This window comes from Sparus aurata, chromosome 17, assembly GCF_900880675.1.
Source record: "Sparus aurata chromosome 17, fSpaAur1.1, whole genome shotgun sequence".
Lineage (NCBI taxonomy): Eukaryota > Metazoa > Chordata > Actinopteri > Spariformes > Sparidae > Sparus > Sparus aurata.
In genome coordinates this window covers 28952172-28971889 of record NC_044203.1, presented here as the reverse complement: position 1 = coordinate 28971889, position 19718 = coordinate 28952172, and the positions used below count along the sequence as shown (strand labels likewise).

Here is a 19718-nt window from a genome sequence, read left to right as displayed (position 1 = left end):
TTTTTCCCCCCCCTGTAAAGCTGAATCTCTACAAGTGCAGCCTCCAATACGGATTACATATTGCCTTCATATACTGTAAAAATGATGGTCTCCCTCTCCGGCAGCAGCAGCTTGTTCATGTGTGGAATTATGTGTTCTGTCCGCGGAAAAAGTAATCTAATTTAAAAGTTCATAGCTGATTTGATGATGTTGAACAGACAGCGGGGCCCACAATCAAAAATAGATCAGAGAATTTCCACCAGTGTTGCGGCACAAGTGCAGGAATGGGGAGGTCAAAACTTCCCCAGTGGAGTTAGGTAACCGCTGCCAGGAATGGGCTGGGCCTCCCGCCGTGATGAAGCAACACAGAGCCAAAGTGTGTATAAATACAGGAAGGCTCTGCAGACTAAAACCATTAGACAGCCGAAAGGACTCTAAAGAGCTGACGAGGGTCACCAGAAGATCTGAAGAAACCCACTTGCCCTGACAATCGCCATCCATCACTGGAGCTGAAGAACAAAATTGAAGATATTGTGGCGCTCTTTGGTGGCCCGACACCCATGAGAAAAAAGACCCATCAGCTCTAATCTTCAAAGGATTTAATAACTAAACCGTTTTAACCCACCCGAAAGAAAAAATGAAGGCATTCAGCATTGCAGTTGCAGTGACACTCGTGCTTGCCTTTATTTGCATTCTGGAGAGCTCTGCCGTCCCATTGAACGGGGTAAGAATCTATCTTAAACTCACTTCATTTGCTTATTAGCAATAAATGTTTTGTCAGGATGCTAAGATGTGGCTCCTAAATGTGCATAATTCATTAACAGGTGCAAGAGCTGGAGGAGGCAGGGAGCAATGACACTCCAGTTGCGGCACATCAAGAAATGTCAATGGAATCGTGGATGGTATGTTCAATTGACTGAATGAATTAAGCCAATTACCGTGAGCAAATTAAAATTTAAGTAGATGTGTTTTCCCCGCGGAGGGCCCCCGGTGCTCTTCTCCGCACAAGGAGGGGATGAAACGCTGGAGATGAACGCCATCACGCTCATGTCTCTTGTCTTCTTTTCTCCCGCGCAGATGCCGAGTCGCGTCAGGGAGAAGCGTCAGAGCCACATCTCCATGTGCTACTACTGCTGCAACTGCTGCAGGGCCAACAAGGGCTGCGGCTACTGCTGCAAGTTCTGAAGACCTTCTCCCCTGCAACGACCGCCACACTATAATTTATTACGCTTTTTAGATAAAACGACCCTTTTTTTCTTGACCTCCTTCTCCGACGCATTGACTGTTCCACACTGTTTTTGTCTCATTTTTACGAGGTGTGACCGCTGGGAGAGCGGGAGAAAAAGACCAACAGAGAGCTTTTCTTTGTATTTATTTTGTATGTTTTAATACTCAAGTCTTTTTGTAAATTTGTTTCTAAAAATAATCCACATGTGACTGTTTTTCTTCGTCTAAATTAGATCTTTTGATGCTGAATAAATCATGAACATTCAAAGTAACTGCAACAGTGTTTTGTTGGTTTAATGAGCCAATATTTAACAGCAGTACTGTCTCTTCTTACTGGAAAAACTGAAATATAAAGATCATCCGGGCACATGTTAAATATGATAGCTGATAGAGAAATAGTTTAGCTACAAGACAGTTTAAGAACTATAAATTGTAATGATCGCTGTGTGATCGTTTGATTTGGTCTTGCTGCAGTTATTCGTGCCCAAGTCAGGTCAAGCCAGAATCTCAGAATCTCAGCTCAAACAAAGCAAATCAAGAGGCTTTAAAATATGTACAGCATAGAAATGAGCCCCCTCCCCCTCCAAGGAAAAACCCTTCAACAGGGAGAAGATCTCAGGTTGAGGAACAGAAAGGAGACGCAGATGTCAGAAACTGGTAGATGGATGTCAGATTGCAAATCATAAGTGAGGCGCGTGGATCCAGGAAGACGCCGCGCCGCTTCAGGTTGTCGTCAGATAGGCACAACCCGAGCCACGCGATCTCCTCTCAACCGCGGAGAGCCTGGAAGGAGGACAGAACACGCAAACACAGAGAGAGGCGGCGCAGCCCTCACACTGATAGGAGAGACAGACAAACACACCGAGGGGGGAGACGGAGACATAATCGCATGCAGACTGGGGAGAAAATAGAGAGAGAGACGGGGAGAGGAAAGGCTGAAAGTGGAAGATGTGAGCGCAGAATCCAAACCCTTCAGAAAGCCTCGGGTACGACATGTCTTCGTAGGCAAACCTGAAAGTTATCACCGCTGTGGTTCCCCTGGCAAAAGGCCTATAGGATTTTGGGATTATTGCAGATAAAACTCTGTGGCAAACAGAAGTTTACTATACTTTTCAATCTTCACAGTTCAACACAATGTTCAGGACTGTTGAAGCATGAATGCAATCAACACAAGCAAAAAGTTAATGTTGGGCTGTGAATGAGCTACGTCAGGGTCAACGTCACCAAGCTGCCGACTGCACTGTACTGTAAACTGATCGATCAGCAAGGTTAAAAGTGAACATGAACGAGATCTGTTCACAGGTCTATGAGATCGATTTTGACCGAATGTTATATTCACAAATAGAAACTCACAAACAGACAGCTGACCTTTTTGGAGCTTTCTGATTATATCAAAAATACAGTTGTTCAATAACCGAATAAACTAACAGAAGCTGTTAAACATATGACCTTTGCAAGCTTTATAAAGAAACGTTTTGGTTTTAATTTGGGTTTCATGTATCTGTCTTTAATACAACCTTTTGGCCCTACATGTTTGGGATTGTAGACTCGGGTAACACAGACGAGGTTGTTTAGCTGTTGTATATCTGTTAAAGTTTATCTAAATACATGAATACATTCTTAAGTTAGAGTTAGAGTTGCAATTAAAGTCTGCCAGACTAGCTAATAAATTAGTTTTTGTGTCCGGTTGCGTGATGACGTTTAATGTCCCTGATGACCTCCGTCGTCATTTTAGCCACTTTTAAAGTCACCTCAGCGCTTTATGATTCATACGTGGGTTATTTACTGATGTATTTTATATCGTGGAACCATAGACCTTATTTTAGGCATCTAAATGAGAAAGACACATTCATGTCAAGACGAGGAAAACGCTGATCTCGATCGTGGTTTCTTGCTATTAAGGCTCATTCCTGCAGCGCTCTACTGGTTTTACATCTTCAGACATTATTATCACATCAAAATTCAATATGCCTACACTGTAGGTTTCGCTTACACTGGGGCTGCTGGGAACTGTATTTTGTCCCCATCACTTTTTTAAAAGAACAAATAGCTTCCATAGAAACGTTAACTAGCAACTGAGAACTGGCAGTTGAAAGTAACAGCTGCTGGTGTGAGATGAGGACAACATTTCAACCCAGGAACTAATATGTGAAGTATGATATATTAAAGCTTACCAACAACTGTTATTGGTCATTAGATAATCATTAGATAATCATAAGTGTATACTGTAATTAGGTCTATTAAATGGACTGATTAGTCTGGTAGGATGACCCAAAGTTTGTGAAAGATATTGAGATCATCGGGCCTGGCAACATGGTGACTTACAGAGCTATTCTTGCTAAAGCACTTTCTGATGTTTCCTCCCTTTTTCCCCTCGGTGCAGTAGCTGTAAATTAGGCTGCTGCGCTTATTTTGAAAGATTCGAGCCGACTTTTCAGGGATTGAATAACCTGTGGCCTTGTGCTGAGAATGAGTCATGAATTCTTATGAACCCTTGGTTTATCCGACGTAAATGATGTAGTGTTTTCACGATATCAACCCAGACGCTGCGTCCCGTTGATGCACTGCTGTGACCTCAGACCAGTCCCCCTCGTTACATTGCCTGTTTGATTTGACTATTTTTTCCACCTGAGTCCTTACGTGCCCCCCACTTTTCATCACAAATCGACACGCTCTGCTGAGATGCTACATTTCAAGCCTTTGATAATCAAACAATAATGTATAACTGTCGTACACCGCGAGCACCTGTCCCTCCGTTCTCTGTCACTGACAAATACACAGCAATGATTCAACTGATGTTGTTAATGGCGCGTCGACAGTCTTGTAGGTTTTTTCCTCTGTGGACATTTTTTTTTTATCACTGCTTCGATTTGTCATGATTTGATAAATGGACATAAATTCTCATACGGTCCCTCAGTTTTATATGTTCAGCTGTCCTGCGTTTGAGAGTTGTCTCGTGACTGCGTTCTTCCTGAGAGAAAAAAATAGCTTGAAATGTCGTCTGCTGCTCAGGAAGTGACACATTTTAATACTTCCTGGAGTTTTGGTGTGGTATAGTAAATAGAAGAAGTGTCAGCAGAAGGAATTTCACATTTAAGGCAATCTAAGCCAATCTAAGACTGACAGTGCTGCATCATCAACTTATCGGCATAAAGAGCAGGTTATGATCAGCTCAGCTTGATTTTGTATTCACAGCGGTGTGGCAGTCCCGTTGTTTAAGACTTGCTGTCATTCTTGGTTTTGGGCTGATTTTCAAAAATCCCCTCTGGACTAATTGCAGGGGATTCAGACCACCTGTGTGCAGAGTGGGGGGAGGCCGACTCCTGATTGAGGAGTGGAAGCAGCTTGGGGCCATTCGCCTCCCAGCCAATCACGGCGTGACGACGCCCATTTGTGATGGCTTAAAAGAGGTGGGAAATGGCACCCAGGTGGCCCCTCACACTCGCTCTGGATCTGTCCCCGGCTCACGGAGAACCTCACAGATTGCCAACCACAAACTCTGGTCTGTTTAGACCCTATGGTGTTTTTTTGGCTGCCCCGGGTCAGTCACTTATTTCACTGGAGGCTTTCTAGGAGCACATTTCAGTTTGCTCATACCCTGAACAGGCATTTGTTTATTGTTTTATCGTCCAGTATAGCTGACAGTGGGCATCCCCCTCTAGATTTACACGTTAATTGTTTATATCTTTATGTGGGTTGGGATGGCCTGTAGGCATTTTACTACCAGTGCCGCCACAACGGGGTCTGGTATCAATACCACACTGTAAAAATTTCTAACTACATGTGCAGTAAGATACTTCCTGTCCTCTCTGTGAGACGCTCCTTTAGAATCTGTGTGAAGCATATTGGTGGAAAAATTCAACAAAGTGCTGGAGTCCTCTGATCAGTATCGACGGCGTGCTCCTCGGCTTCCTCAGCTAGTTACTGCAGCTACTACTGGTGAGAAAACTAATCAGTTAACTCCAAAATGTAGCCCTCACTATTCCACCTCAGCGAGCATGATATCTACCGCCGAGCCCCGGCAAATCATGTCGAAGCCAGAGAAAAATGAAAAAAAACGCGATTGTGCTTTCTTTTTTAGGAGGGGTTCTCTCACAAAAGCAACGAGCGGCACAGATTGAATTCCCTCTCTGGATTACCAATCGAAAAATGATTTCAATTCACGGACTGTCAGATTTAACAGTCGCAGGGCTGATCACATGAATGAGTAGCATGTAACCTTGCTTTTTCAGCATGTACTCATCAGTGAATCAATATTTTTTTTTCTCTCTTACAGATTATGACGGGCCTTGTGTATTGCATTGTATCGGTTACATTCCTGCTTTTTAAACATTTTTATTAAGTAACCCTTGAGGGCAAAAAAAATAAAAATTCAGCTGTCATGCCGGAGTATCAAGAGACATTGTTACATACACGTATTGTTGGTGTGTCAATTCAAGGTGTCAAAGAGATGCTTTTGGTTGTCACAATGCCTCTCCTTGTATATTAGATAGAGAAAGAGTGTGTGTGTGTGTGTGTGTGTGTGTGTGTGTGTGTGTGTGTGTGTGTGTGTGTGTGTGTGTGTGTGTTGTGTGTGTGTGTGTGAGAGAGAGACAGTGTTTGAGTATGTTTGTTGATATAAAGACAGTGAACAGCTGGGCAATTAAAGGGAAGTGAATACATATAAACTATAAACTCTGCCGCATGAAGAATCAGACAATGACAGCTGAGAGAAATATTATGAAGGATCAAGTTCGCATGGGCCAAGTGAGAAAGGCTTGACTTGTGCTGGGACTGTCAATGGAAGGAACAGAATTAGTATTTCTAGAAATTTGTTTATGATATTATCACCAGATTCCCACAATTCTATAGATATCTAGTTCAAGTCATGCGCCACCTATTGGCCGCCTATCATCGTCCTTTTCTTTCTCTTGCTAGAACAACAAACGTACAGTATTATATCCTGATACTTTTTAGAATATAAAGATACATTGTATATTGTTAAAATGAGCAGTGTTTCCTGTATTTCCATTTCCAGAGTTACTTTGAAGATTACATGCTGCATCAGAGCCACAGCAGGGCGTTTTTTAAATGTATTTATTTAATTGGCAATCAGATGGAAACATGTTTTTATTTAGTTCTACTTTGGCCAGTGGACTACTTTTGATAACTTTAAGATTGTTTTTTACCCAGAAGCTTCTGTGGACGAACCCTGTGATTGGTCGAACATGAACCGGCCGTCTGAGAGCGCCGTCACACATACGCAACATCGGCAGTGTTGAAGATTCACTTCCATTCTGTGCACACAGCGGGGCAAATAGAACATTTGCATCTGGTGGCGAAGCAAATTCACATCTTGGTGTTGCCACCCTCTGACAGGAGAAGTCGCCACAGCAACCAACTGCAAAATCGTGTGTGTGTGTGGTTGGTCATCCCCTCAAGCGCACTATGAAGCTCACATCCTGCCCACAGAAGGAGCTGCAGCTCAGGGAAGAGGTGTCTCAATGGGTGGGACAAGCAGGTGATGGAGAAAGGAGGGAAAGTCCGAGGGCATGTGGTGGATGGATGACAAATGGCAATGACGGATCTTTCAGAACAGAAAATGTGGCTGGAGAGAAGTTGGGGTCATAGTTGATGTGATGATTTGTGCGTGTGGTCATTTGTGTGGCATCACACCGATCGCTTCCACTGAAAACACTCTTAATATCATGATGACGTGACATTTGTCGGGGTCTGCACCAGACAAAAAGGTTTTTATTACATCAGGGAATCAAGATTTGTAGGACAGGACATCTCTGCAGCGCTACAGTGCTTCATTATAATCCAATTTTGTCTCACACACACACACACACACACACACACACACACACACACACACACACACACACACACACACACACACACAGCTTTATCAAAAAACAGCAACTTCTGCTATTTGTATATTGCATTAGACCATATTGCAGACACACACACACATGCGCGCACACACACATACTCACTAACACACATGGAGAAAATTTGCAGCAATCAGTCAGTTTTGACAATTATTTTTCATAATAATCAAGGCCTAATGACGGGTGATCATTTTATAAATTGCGGTGTCTTCTGTGTATTGTCATGTCATCAAAATTGCCATGCACACTCAAGAGGATGATTGCTACTGACACCCATCAACATTTATTATAATCCGACAGCAGCCATTTGTAAGTGTGGCTGTCACCCCTTTCACATGGTTGATTCATGTATAAATATTGTCTTTTAAAAACCCTGGCCTGATTAAATGTCTTTGAACGTACGTATAAATAGGAACCGGTTACATCATCCCTTTTTTTTAAAAGAAATTAGCAGAGAAATAGTCGTCACTGTGGTGTTAATGCGAACTACACGGCTGCCTCTATCCTGATCAGAAAAAGATGTTTAAGAGCACTCACCAATCATCATTACATTCTACTAACTGGACCTTGAGTAGCAAAATGGATCGCTGTCGTTTAAATATGTTGCAGAATACAACGTCAAATAAGGAGCCACTTCGGAGAGAAATAACCCTTTTTTAAGGACAAGCTTTTAAAATGTTATGACTGTCCTCTTAAGAAAAACGACCACAAGGACATTTTGCCTCCCTGCAAAGAACATTCAACTCATTCTCTTTGTGATCTTTTTCATTCATCTGGTTATTTGTTGTTTTTGCTGCCAGCATTGTCTGTAATCAGCGTTCGTTTGTCAGGCCTGTCATGTCTCCACATGTACATGGTTACGTCTTGTGTTGTCTCACTTGTTATGTCTTGTTTCACGAAATAGAGGGAAACAAAAGAAAGGAAAAATCATCATATACTGTGAAAGCAGCTTATTACAACCAACATTTTACTGTTCTTGTTAAGCGGCGACCTCTAGTGGACATAATAATTATTACACTAGCAAAGGAGGAAGTCAGGCAGAGTAGTATGAAGTGGGACATAGTCAGCGCAGGGGAAATTGGGCAAACAAGCAAAGGACTTCTACCCAGAGACAAAAATACAAAAACACTCTGAGTACTCAAAGTATAGTAAGTCACCCTCTGAAGGACATCTCTACTGGCCATTTCTATGCTAACTCAACCTCACGTCATACGAACCAGAGAGTTTGATGATTGTTGAGCCAGGACGCCAAATACAGACACTTTGTATCGGCAAAGCGTGGTAAAAATCGATAATGAAAACCAAAGTACCAGGCCTGTTTTGAAAAAGTAATATGTAAAGATGTGACAATGTGAGGTGTAAAAGTGAAAAGTTGTCGAGGTTTTTGAACGTTGCTCCTTTCCCACCTCTGCAGGAGACCGCTGTTCTTACCCCGCGTGAAAGCGATGTGAACGGTAAGGTATTTCAACTTACTAACATAGTTGCACACATAAAGGCATCTACAAAACTGAAGCCAAACAACGATACATTCCTAAACCTAACCAAGTAGTTTTCTTGCCTAAACTTATTCCAACCATGAGTGTGTGAGGAATTTGTGGTATGCCTGTTGCTGGGAAGCTGAAAAGGTCCCGATGTTTTGGGATCATTGATTTGTTTTGGGAGTCATTGGCAGTTGACCTATTCAGTCATGTTGGTATCAGGATGTGTTGTTTATTCATGTGCCTGATACAAAAATACTGAAGACTAAAGAGCTACTTAAAACCTGTCTCTCGGGTTATTTTTATCCGGAACTGTGACCTTGTCAAGTGTTACTTTGGCCTAAAGCAAGAGTTATTCTAGAAACGAACCTCGCTGCCAACAGCAGACTGCTGCACATCAATGTGTACTTCTCAGTACTCAACAACAGAGGCAGAGAAGCGAGAGCTCAGTCCAAGCCCTCGTTCATCCAATAAACTAATCTGAGCTGCTTAATGAACCCAGGACTTGGTCTCTAATGTGTCCAAGATATTCAAATACCAGAGAAGAGAAAAAAAAGTCATCAAAAGAAAATCAACATCTTCGAGGGCGAATACAACTTCAATAAGAATTTTTAATGATAACAAGAATGAATGCCGTAGGCATAACAAGCACAATGTTCCCTGCGCTATATCATCAATGATAGCTTAGCGGTTCCACTCCAGGCAAGTTTGTTTATTGGGTTTCATTCAAATTAAAGTTGAATCAATGAGCGCGATAATGCGTGCGTGGAGGAGGAAGAAACAGTGAAGAGCTCACTCTAGGAAAAATCAACAGGCAGACATTAATGACTCAACCAACATACAACTTAAATGATCAAGCAGACACGTGTGGGTGACATCCTCTGTCCTCTACAACCAGGAAGTTAATGAGCGGATGAGAAACAGCTGTTCAGGCAGGTGGTCAATCACAAAGACATAGTGTAGCTGCTAAAACATCAGTTACATCAAAACTGTACGGTAGATGTAATTGAAAGAAGAGTGAGGAACAGCACCGACGGCCTCTGTGAATGGAGGAGATGTTTCCTTTCCATGCTCCCCTACTGTTCTCTAAGTGCCTCCCCATTTCCAAACCGTATCCAGACCCTGTTTTGTGTAAAAAAAACTTCTGGTGTGTCAGTTTAACTTCCCGCTGGACCACCATCGGTCCTTATTTCTGACAAAATACCGTATGTACAGTACTTAGTGGTGACAGACAAATAGATTTTTGATCCTCTTTGAATTATACCGTGAATTACACATCTGTTGTTTGTCAATTTGAAAAACAAAAAAATGCGTCTAAAACACACACTGAAATCAGTGACCTTAAGGTAGCTTTTCTACCAAAGCACAGCTGCAGCAGTCAGCATTGCCAGGCTTGTTGTTTTCACCTCTTTTAACACTTTTTCTTTGCCAAGGTGACGGCCTTGTTGGTGACATGTATTGCAAGAAACGACGGGGCTCACTGAGCAGTTTCACACAAAACTGAGTTATACTTTTATCTTTATGTCAAAACTGCGTCTTTCTTGAGTTTCTAAATTGTCTTTGAAATCGACAAACACGTGTTCTTCGTGTTACGATTCAAACAGGATTAAAAGATATCTGCCACTCGCCATATTCGAGTCACTCGAGTCCTGGGGGTAATGAGAAGGGGGAGGGGCTTCGCCTCTCTACAGGTTTTTGAGTGTTTGTCCAGTAGTAATTGGTTTAGTCTGCGAGCAGATTCATTTTAATTATGCAGATTAAAACCACCTGAGTAATGAGCGTGTTGGTGGATGCAGTCTACATTTCCAGCTCCTCTCTGTGAGGCGTCCCTGACAAAGCCTGACAGTAGGCCTTTTTCAACAGCAGACATTTTGCCATACCAGAAAAAGAGGAAAAAATGTTTTATTAACATTCCTGAGGGCTGCTTTCCGCCTCCCAAAAGTCCTTGTAGCCTATTGGCTCTGTTTTATTCAAGTGTTTCAGTTCAGCCATGATAGTGTGATAGCGAGCCAGCACAGAAAGACCAAGGACCCTAAAAAAAAACACAGCTACATCAAATCAAGAAATCAATAATTTCATTATTTACATCTGTTTGTTTTTCTACTTCTTTTCTAAGTCTTAAAATGTCTTCCAAGGAAAAGGTCAAAAAGCTCCTTGTGATTTAAAGCCAAAAATATATTTATAACCCCTAACTCACAACACAAGTTATCTCATAACACTTTTCATACAGAGCATATCAAGGCTATACTCTCCAGTTTACAGAGACCCAACATTCCCCCATGAGCGAACATTTATTGAGAGTGGTGAGGAAAAATGTGTTTTTCTTTTTCAATTGTTGATCAAGCACCTGTAAAACATTTTTGGGTGTGCATGCCTCTCACCAATTTGGTCCCAACACAAAAGGATGAAACACTTGAAAAATGTCTAAGAAATGCAGCCCTCCTTCACTTGAATCTGAAGGACACGAGCGCAGTGCATCCTTCACAACAGTGCACCAGTCAATTATTTCATGGTGCAGTCAGGCCATCTTCACCCATTTGTAAAAGAAAATATAGTACAAGAACTAATTTAAAAGTGCAATGTGTCAGAATTCTAGTTGAAAACATTCTAAGATGATCTTAAATTAATTATTAATTAAGAGAATGTGAAACAACAGTGTTGATGTTATATCATCTGTGTCTCGTCTCTCAGTCTGCTAACTGGCTAACTGCGCTAACTAGCTGCGGGCAGGTACAGTTAGCGGCAGGTGGCCAAATCTAATATAATGCACCTTTAAGATTTAAATGTAGGGCCTATTTTATTTTATTTTTACACAATACTTTGATGACTGAATCTGCAGGAAACACACGGTACAACACAATCTCCCTCTCATTCTATGTCACACGGACAGTGACACAGTTTCAGTAGGCCGTTGTACAGTTTGGGTACAAAAATCATATTTCAAATCTTGTCATCTTTTCTCCTTGCCATTTTTTACATTTGAGCTCACTGTGATAGGAGTCGTCAGCGGGCATTCAGCTTGAACTGAAAGACTATCATCTGCTTCAAACTACCTTTAACTCAAATCCATTTTCCACAATCTAATTCAGCTATATTTTACACTTGTGATATTGCCGGCAGTATCAAGAAGGTGACTATTTGTCATAATTATGGATCAATGCAGTGCAGCCTTTGGATAGACCCACACAGTGTGTATCTCTGTGTGTGTGTGTGTGTGTGTGTGTGTGTGTGTGTGTACAGTGTGTATGTGTGCGTTAGAGGAATGCTGGGATGACCTCAGGGCTCCCGAGACCTGGTGTGATTTAAAAAGACAGGGATGGGAATAGACACAGCCGCTCTCTCACTCTCTTCCCGTCCTCCATTGATCGCCGGCTTGCTCAAAGGCCGAGGAGAGAACATGTTAATCGACTCCTTGGCTGCTGAGAAACATCCTTCCCCCCCCCCCTTGCCCAAGCTTTTGGGGAACATTTAGAAGCCCGATACCGCTATTGACCAACGGCCATCATTGAGATTCCACCACCTCCGCTAACAGAAAGGATCTTCTCCCTGCTGCCCATATCACTGCTCCTCCCACCCTGTATAATGCCTCACACCGTACCATTTGCATTTAGATCGGCCCTTTTTTCTTGCTTTGCACATTGTGTGTCGGGATCCGAGTCGATACCGCGGTGGGCTCCTAAGGAGAATGGATGGAGATGGTAATGAAGGCGAACCACCAACACAAACACGCCGCCCGGCCGTTCCCTTGCCCGGGTGCCGTGCGGCACCTGGAGTCGTTAGTTTTAATTAGCGGAGGGGAGTGATAGGAGCTCCTCACGCCTCCCACCCACCCATCCCCTCTGGGGGAGAGCAGCTGAATACTGATGCTCCCTCACACTGCTGCATATTTTTTTTCCTCTTTTTTTTTTTCCTTTTGTTATTGGTATTTAATTGATATAACAGATCCAAAATCACTCAATGTAGCGCGGTGATTACATACGCTTAGATTTTAATCAAAAGAGATTGCTTGTTTGGAAGGAGAAATCTATAATCAGGTCAACACATTGATGAGCTCAGTTGGATTGTTTAATCAAAGATGTTGTTTTTTTTTCTCCCTCATTCTGGCACCAATCGCTGTGATAGAATTCTGTGGCTACACGCCACTTTTTTCGTGTCAAGTCTTTGTGGAAAGATGTCCGCTGACGGAGGACGGCGTATGATTTATCAAGTGGGCATCGCTCCACAGATATTTCATGACATTAACCTCCTGGCTCTTGCAGGAATAAGTTGAGCGGTGGATTCCAGCATCTTTAAACATCGCCCTCCCCCCTCTCGGCCCGCTCTCAACACTGATAAGACCCGTAGTCACCTGCGCTGCCCTGACACTCCACCCACACACTGCACACCGCCTTGTTAGCTGAAGTAGAGCCAAAGGAAGTGCACTGTCCTCTAAGTTCAGGCAAAAGCACTGAGATTAGCCAGTAGGCACTGATAATGTCTCGTGATATTTCAGGAGACAGTATTGCAAATCTCCTGTTTGTCTCACATTACAGTTCCGATGATGGCTCCTCCAAGCTTTATCTATTTCATTTTTATTCAAAGCTGCGTTTAGAGGATTTGGCTCCTGATGGAATCGCTCCGCTCCACCCCTCCTCTCCCCTCCCCTCCGTGATTTACGTTACCTATCAAATCTTCCAGTCTCTTTCTGTCAAATACTCAACACAGCATTCCAGCCTATACTGGAATAGCTCAGGCTGTACCTCATCCTCGCAATGCATGTATTACCAGACTGAGGAGGGGGACGAGGGGGGAAGCCTCTGCGGAGGCTTTTGACGGACTTATTTCTGAAAAATAAGTCCAGTGTTTTGGAAACCTGTAACACTCTGGCAGTCCCATTGGTATGCAAAGTCCTATCTCGGTTCAGACATGTGGAACTTTTTTTTTCATTTTGCAAGGCTTCTTGAGTCCCAGCCACAGTGTGGAAATGTATACAGCGTACGAGTGCATCGCAAAACTATTGTATGCTCCCATTTCCCGCCTGCACTGGGATATGAGGCAACTTGTGTGGGTGAAGTAATGCATCTGAGGTGAAGCATAGCCATCGGGCCTGACTTGTGAACTGAGTATACCCCTCGGCAATATTCTCTCTCAGATTGTGACCGTGTACACACACACATACACACGCCAGCATGGGCGCGCTGCATCTCTGACATCACAGAGCATCATTTTAAATGTCTCAGTGCTCCCCCCCCCCCCCCCCCCCAAACCTAGAGAAAACTGTGTCCCCTCACCTGCAATATTGCACATAGCCATGTGTTGAAATCTGCATAAATCATGTCAGTGTTAGTCAGACTTATATTACCCCTGGGAGGGCTATGTGTTTGAGAGCTGCGCAGTACCCCCTGGTCCACGTTGATTATATCAAACAATATGCGGCATGACTGGAATACATAAGGAGAGCGGGGCACGTCTCCCCCCACGGCTGAACGGTGCAAGAAGCCGCTTTATCTCAGGGCTCAGTTTAATACGGCAGACTTCGGAGGAGCCACCCTGGGGTGGATAGATAGGGCTTGTCATTGTTTTACTGGCTCACACTCCACTATGGAGCTGTATACGCTCCCCTGTGTGCCTCTAGTCAATGTTACGGTGCTACAAAATCATACAGCATGGATTTGTCATTCCAGCTTTCACACACGTTTCATCACCTCCAAGTCAATGAGTGCAGAGACGCTAAAGTGGATGTCGTTTAGTGTCCCTGCATAAATGTAACTGTTTCAGATCAGCGTGAAAGATAAAAAAAAAAAAAAAGAGAGATAATGAGGTTTCCCGGCCCTACCTCAAAGAGATGCTTTATCAGTCGGTGCATGTTAATACTCCATTGTAAAGGATTGTACCTGTATCAAAGGATCATAAAGAGCTCAACGACGAGGTTCCAGAAGTGAAAATCTCATTCCATATCCTGAAACCATCCAAGACAGACTTACGAAGAACTTGTGACCCCGTCAACCCAGTCACCAAAAGAAGTGTTGGCAAAGTAAGTTTCTGCCAAACGTGATATCTGATATATTAAAACTTGATGTTACGCTACGTCGCAACGTTATTTTTCTTGAGGTTCAATTCAAAGACACAAGAACGAACCCTAAAGAGACAAAAAAAAAACGACTACAAGGAGACACGAAACCAAGTTTGTCGCAAACTGGACACGAACTCTGGAGGGAAAGTGTCCATTCTCAGCTGATATAGCAGCAGCAGGTCACTGACCTGGCTGCTGTATTAGATGTGTTGGGAGTGAGAACAAGCTGCTGTGGAATAAATGAATGGGAAAACGAACTTCCGGAACCGGAGCTTCATAAAGTGGGAGGCCACTGTTGAGCCCTGTTGCACAAACTGGGGAAGCGTGTCCAGACTTGAGTTGTCAAATTAGTCCTGGATTTATGTCACAAACTAATACATGTAATGCACATTGCTCTGAGATCACGCATCAGTGCATTTTCATGTAATACTATGAGACCTTTGATGACTTACTTAATCCGCTCGCACTCTCTAAAGGTCTTTCTCCTCCTCTGTCTCTCCCTCAGCCTTCATTCACATCCATCACCGTGAATGGCCGGTGGCCTGAAACAAGCCTGCCCTCATATAATGGATGGTTCCGATTAGCCGCCTCTGTGTATATGCTCGACAGAGGCGCGGCGAGTTGAGCGCTGTGAGGCTGGTGATTTGTAAGGTCTCATGTGGCGGTACAGTGGGGACGGATATTAGCAGGCCGTTTGGAGTCCCAGGAGAGCTATGGTTCCTGCTGACGCCATCACATCTGTAGGCAAATATGCGCGCGTGTCTGCGGCCCCCACGGGCTCCAATGCCACGGCTCCTGCACAAATAACTTCCTCTCGGACTTAAAAATGAGCTTTGGGTTGCACCATCCATCGATCCGGCGTTCCTCCTCCGGCTCCCCTCCCCCCACTGTTGGCAAGGGCCCTCTCTCCAGGCACTTCACTTCGTATTCCTTCAGCTTGCTTCGCTGTTACATAAACTGCCCTGTGTTATTTTCTCTTTTTTTTTTTTTGGGGTGAAAAACGCAATTTCATTTCAGTTCAAGTCAGATAGCGGCAGAAAGTCGGGATGTGTATTAAAGAAAGAAAAACAAAACATGATGGGGAGTTTTCTCTCAAAAGCAGCTGAAGTGGGGGGGAAAAAAGGGGAAATTCTTTTATCTGAAAATAGGTCAGTCAACAACACGAAGACCCATGAATATACTTGTTGGTAAACAGTACATATGCTGACTTGTGGCCAGCTGAATATTTACGCAGCTCGTCTCTCGTGGTGCCGACTCTCTACGGATGTTTCTCCCCCCCCCCCCGACCAAAGCATTATGGGAGAGCGGTGAAGTGCGTTTGAAGCGACTGCCGGAGGAAAATCATCCTTAATTAAGAAAGTCCTTGTCTGGTTTCTGCGCTGCGCTCTCATATGCAATACGCCTCCCAAATTCCTTACATCCTCTTATGTAATTCTGAACTGATTCCCTAAGAGAAGGCCTTAGAGGGATTTTCTAAGCACCTCTTGAAAGCAACACGTTAATGATAACAACACGGCATTATTTGTTTTTCATGTCACCTCAGAGGGATTTCAAGGAAGGTGTTTTCTGTTTGTTCCCCCGAGTAGCGGCTGGGGCTTAATCCAAGCTTTGTTGTATGCATTATATGTGTGTGTGTGTGTGTGTGTGAGTGTGTTTGTGTGTGTGTGTGTGTGTGTGTGTGTGCGTGCGATGACTCGGCACTTTCATGACAATTACAATGATCAATAAACTTGTTAGAACAGCTGTCTTATCATCCTCGGTCCTGAGGGGAAGGCTCTCATCAAAAACTGATCACACAGACAACACGCAGAGGGCAAAGGCCTCCTAAAGGTGCCCCTCTCCCCCTCTGGCTAGAAATCGGGTGAAGACGCCCGACTTGAAGAGGAGTTATTTATTAGACGCACGTGTGCATCTCCACATCCTGCTGAGTCAGCTCTCTGGTGGGGCGCTCCAGAGCATAAATCAGCAAACCCGGGGCTTCATTCCCCAGTCATCCATCCCTGCTCCTGGGCCTCTGAGGGGCTGCGGTACGCGTCTGCCCCCCACCCACGCCCAGGCATTTCCAGGGAACGCACTGCACTACCAGAGCCAAATGGGCTACCACACGACACAGCCGAGGGGAAATGTGACTTCCCCCTCTCGAAAAAAACACCCCGTCTGTGCTCACCAACACATGACGAGCTAAATGGAGAGGAACGGAGTTTTGGGAAGGGGAGCAGAGATGCACCCAGCTGTTCCCCCAATTTTTAAGGATTTGTGCCAATCCTGGATCCAGTTATTTTGCCCTGCTAATCCACTGCAATCACACCTATCCTCCAAGTGCTCATCCACCTCAGCTCGCTTCACATCCTGGATGAGACCTCTTCCAGCCAATCACAGGCAGGGGGCAGGATCTGAGGGGTTGCCTGGGGTGAGACCAGCCCCTGCTAGAATCTGATTGGCCACTCTTGGTCCCCCCCCCCCCCATCAGAGTCAGGAGGTCAGAGGTTGTTGGCTTGTTAGTATCATAGATGGATTATTGAACAGCTGCAGGGTAGAGCGTCTATGTGCACGGACTGAACATTTCTTGGTGGAAAGAAAGTCAGTGAAATAACCACAAAGAGACAGAAAACAAAAAAAAAAAAGATGCAAGAGAGACAAAAACATTAACACAAGGAGACACAAAGAGGAATATTCTCTTACATGGTGCTCATCATTTTGCCTCTCTTTCTTTCTACATGTCCAGGAAGCTCGGGAGTATTAAATCATGTACCGTTGATTATTGCCACATTGGTTTGTTGACTCTTTGTTTTGAAGCCTCGTGTTTGGCATTAGAGCTGTCGCCATCTTGATTTCTTACAGCCAGATGTGATCTCATCTGGATGAGATGGTGGAGCTGACTGCGATACAATCCAGTAGATCACAAGAAAACCACGCCATCAAACACAACCTGCCTCAATGTCTATTTCCCTCTAAATGGGAACATAATTTAGTGAATAACATCATCTTACATTCAAGAAGACTTGAAACTAGTGATTAAGGCCGTGAGCTCATTAAGAAACGGATTACTGATGTAACAAATAAATCATTTTCTCATAAGCTCACATACAATTAGTCTTCTTTCCGAAAGCGGTGGTGTCGGCCAGCGTTGGCGTTAATCGAACTCACCCACTAATTGTTTTTCAAACAATGACAGAAAATCGGAAGGCTGCGCCATTTTGACAGATGATAAAACTGAGGGCGACTTGAAAAATCTGCTTAAATGCAGAAACAAAGCATTTGTACTTTTCTTACTTCCCACCTTTGGTTTTACCATATTTCATTTATCTTACAAGGGTGACCCCCCCTTTTTTGAATCTGAACCTTGTCCGGCCCCGACATCCAGAAGTTTCTGATCCCGGGATGCACCGATGCTGTCGAGGCCAAAAACCTGAAACACCGACTAACACTATGAAGAAAAACCACAACGCTCAGAAAGTCTTTTCATTTTCTCATCTTCTGGAGAAACAGTTTGTGATGAGATAAGGTCCCTTGGGGGGGGGGGGGGGGGGGGCTGTATAAAAAGTCACTTCCTGCTCCTCCTGTTTTATGCTCACCATTATTCTAGCAGAGCTGATAAAGTATCGACTTCTGAGCTTGTAAACCATTACGACCTTTAGCTGTTTTTCTGTAGACTATCGCGGCGAGACAACACAAAGCCACTGACAATTTACAAGTGACTGTTTTCTTCTGGTCGTCGCTACGACAGAATAATAAAATATGCATTAGTAACACCAAATGATTTCCTACATAATTACATTAATTAGAATGCTGAGAATGGCACCGGTTACTTTCATTTCAGCGTCTTCTTTGGAATACAAAGACGCTTTGCCATTTAAAAAAAAAAAAAACCTGAGAAATGTCAGCCAGCCTGGGACGACGGTAAGTGGATTCCTTGCCATCCAACTAGTTCCTTTAAGATGTAATTCATCAATGAATCATAAGGAACACTGTTATGACTCTGAGCCTCTTTATTCCATCGCATCCTGGGCGCTTGGGGTTTTTTTATGGAGAACTTCATTTCTCAAATGTAATATCTCTTTCTTCTCCGCCTTCTGAGCCTCCCTTAAAACATAAATCCACTCCAGAGTAGCGTGCTCCGCAGTCCGCAACGATTCCGCCGTCTCGCAGATTAAGGCAGAGTGATCCAAACAACTTGGCAACACTCTCCCTGACACTGCACTGATTTGCAAACTGATTACCATGTAAGAAGACGAAAAAAAAAAAAAACACTGCGGTGGATCTGAAGAGGTGTCAGGGAATTTTTTTTTTTCCTCTACAAAAAAAAAAAGGCAAATAACACAAAGTGGGAAAGAGGCACTAGGCAGCCGAAGGGGGAGTAAAAAAGGAAAAAGAGGGGGATGAGGGGGAGGGAAGGGAGGAGAGGAGAGCTTCAACTCAGTCATCCCTCCAGTAAAGCATAAAGCTAAGACAAGAGATTATTGAATGTGTGCTCTGAAGAAGGAAGTCTGCATAAACAAGAAGTAAAGGTACGCCGGGGTGACACAAGGTCGACGGCACAACACTGCCAAAGATAAATGTCATGGAAAATCCGGGATCCCATGTTGCTGTGGATGTGTGTGTGTGTTTGGGGGGGGGGGGGTCTTACATCTGTGTGTTTTCTTGTTTGTGTGCTCAGCCATAAGCCTGCAGCCAGCCTCTCAATACGGGGGCCCGGGCCACAGTCCAGAGAGCTCAGGTAATTTGACGGATTGTGCCACTCAGGCTGGTGATGCTTGCAGCTCTCCCTTGCTATGGATTGTTTCCCCGAGCTTGTTTGGGCAGGCTGGCACGCCGACGCAAGATGAATAGCGGCTCCTTCTCCCGGCCTGCCTGTCTCTGATCCGTCCTTGCTGCTCCAAGGTCAGCCAGCCACAGAGTTGTGGAGAATGGGAATGCAGGCTTTGGGAGGGCTGGCTGGCTGGCTGGCTGGCTGGCTGGCTGGAGGAGAGGGGAGAGAGAGGTGGATTGGGGCAGAGGTGGGTGGAATGAGAGTGTGTGTGTGTGTGAGAGAGAGAAGACAGATGTCAGGGAGTCTACAAGCAAGGTACATGACTTGGGTCTGAGCAGGTCTGCCTGTGCCCTCTGTGT

At 44.2% G+C, this 19718-nt stretch overlaps 1 protein-coding gene across 1 annotated transcript; it reads left to right on the top strand.

Annotated features, from left to right (window-relative positions):
* The first annotated feature begins 294 nt into the window (after positions 1–294).
* On the top strand, positions 295–1478 carry hamp (hepcidin antimicrobial peptide). The gene is made up of 3 exons (XM_030392784.1): positions 295–703; positions 804–881; positions 1057–1478. The coding sequence occupies exons 1-3, from the start codon at positions 617–619 to the stop codon at positions 1162–1164; spliced, it is 273 nt and encodes a 90-aa protein (XP_030248644.1). The 5' UTR covers positions 295–616; the 3' UTR covers positions 1165–1478.
* Positions 1479–19718: the final 18240 nt, after the last annotated feature.

What these genes read in the sequence shown, in the direction of transcription:
- hamp (XM_030392784.1), top strand. Translation starts at nt 617, where the DNA reads ATGAAGGCATTCAGCATTGCAGTTGCAGTGACACTCGTGCTTGCCTTT. An exon ending in CTGCCGTCCCATTGAACGGG is followed by an intron (nt 704 to 803) that starts GTAAGAATCTAT and finishes ATTCATTAACAG; the next exon opens with GTGCAAGAGCTGGAGGAGGC. An exon ending in TGTCAATGGAATCGTGGATG is followed by an intron (nt 882 to 1,056) that starts GTATGTTCAATT and finishes TCTCCCGCGCAG; the next exon opens with ATGCCGAGTCGCGTCAGGGA.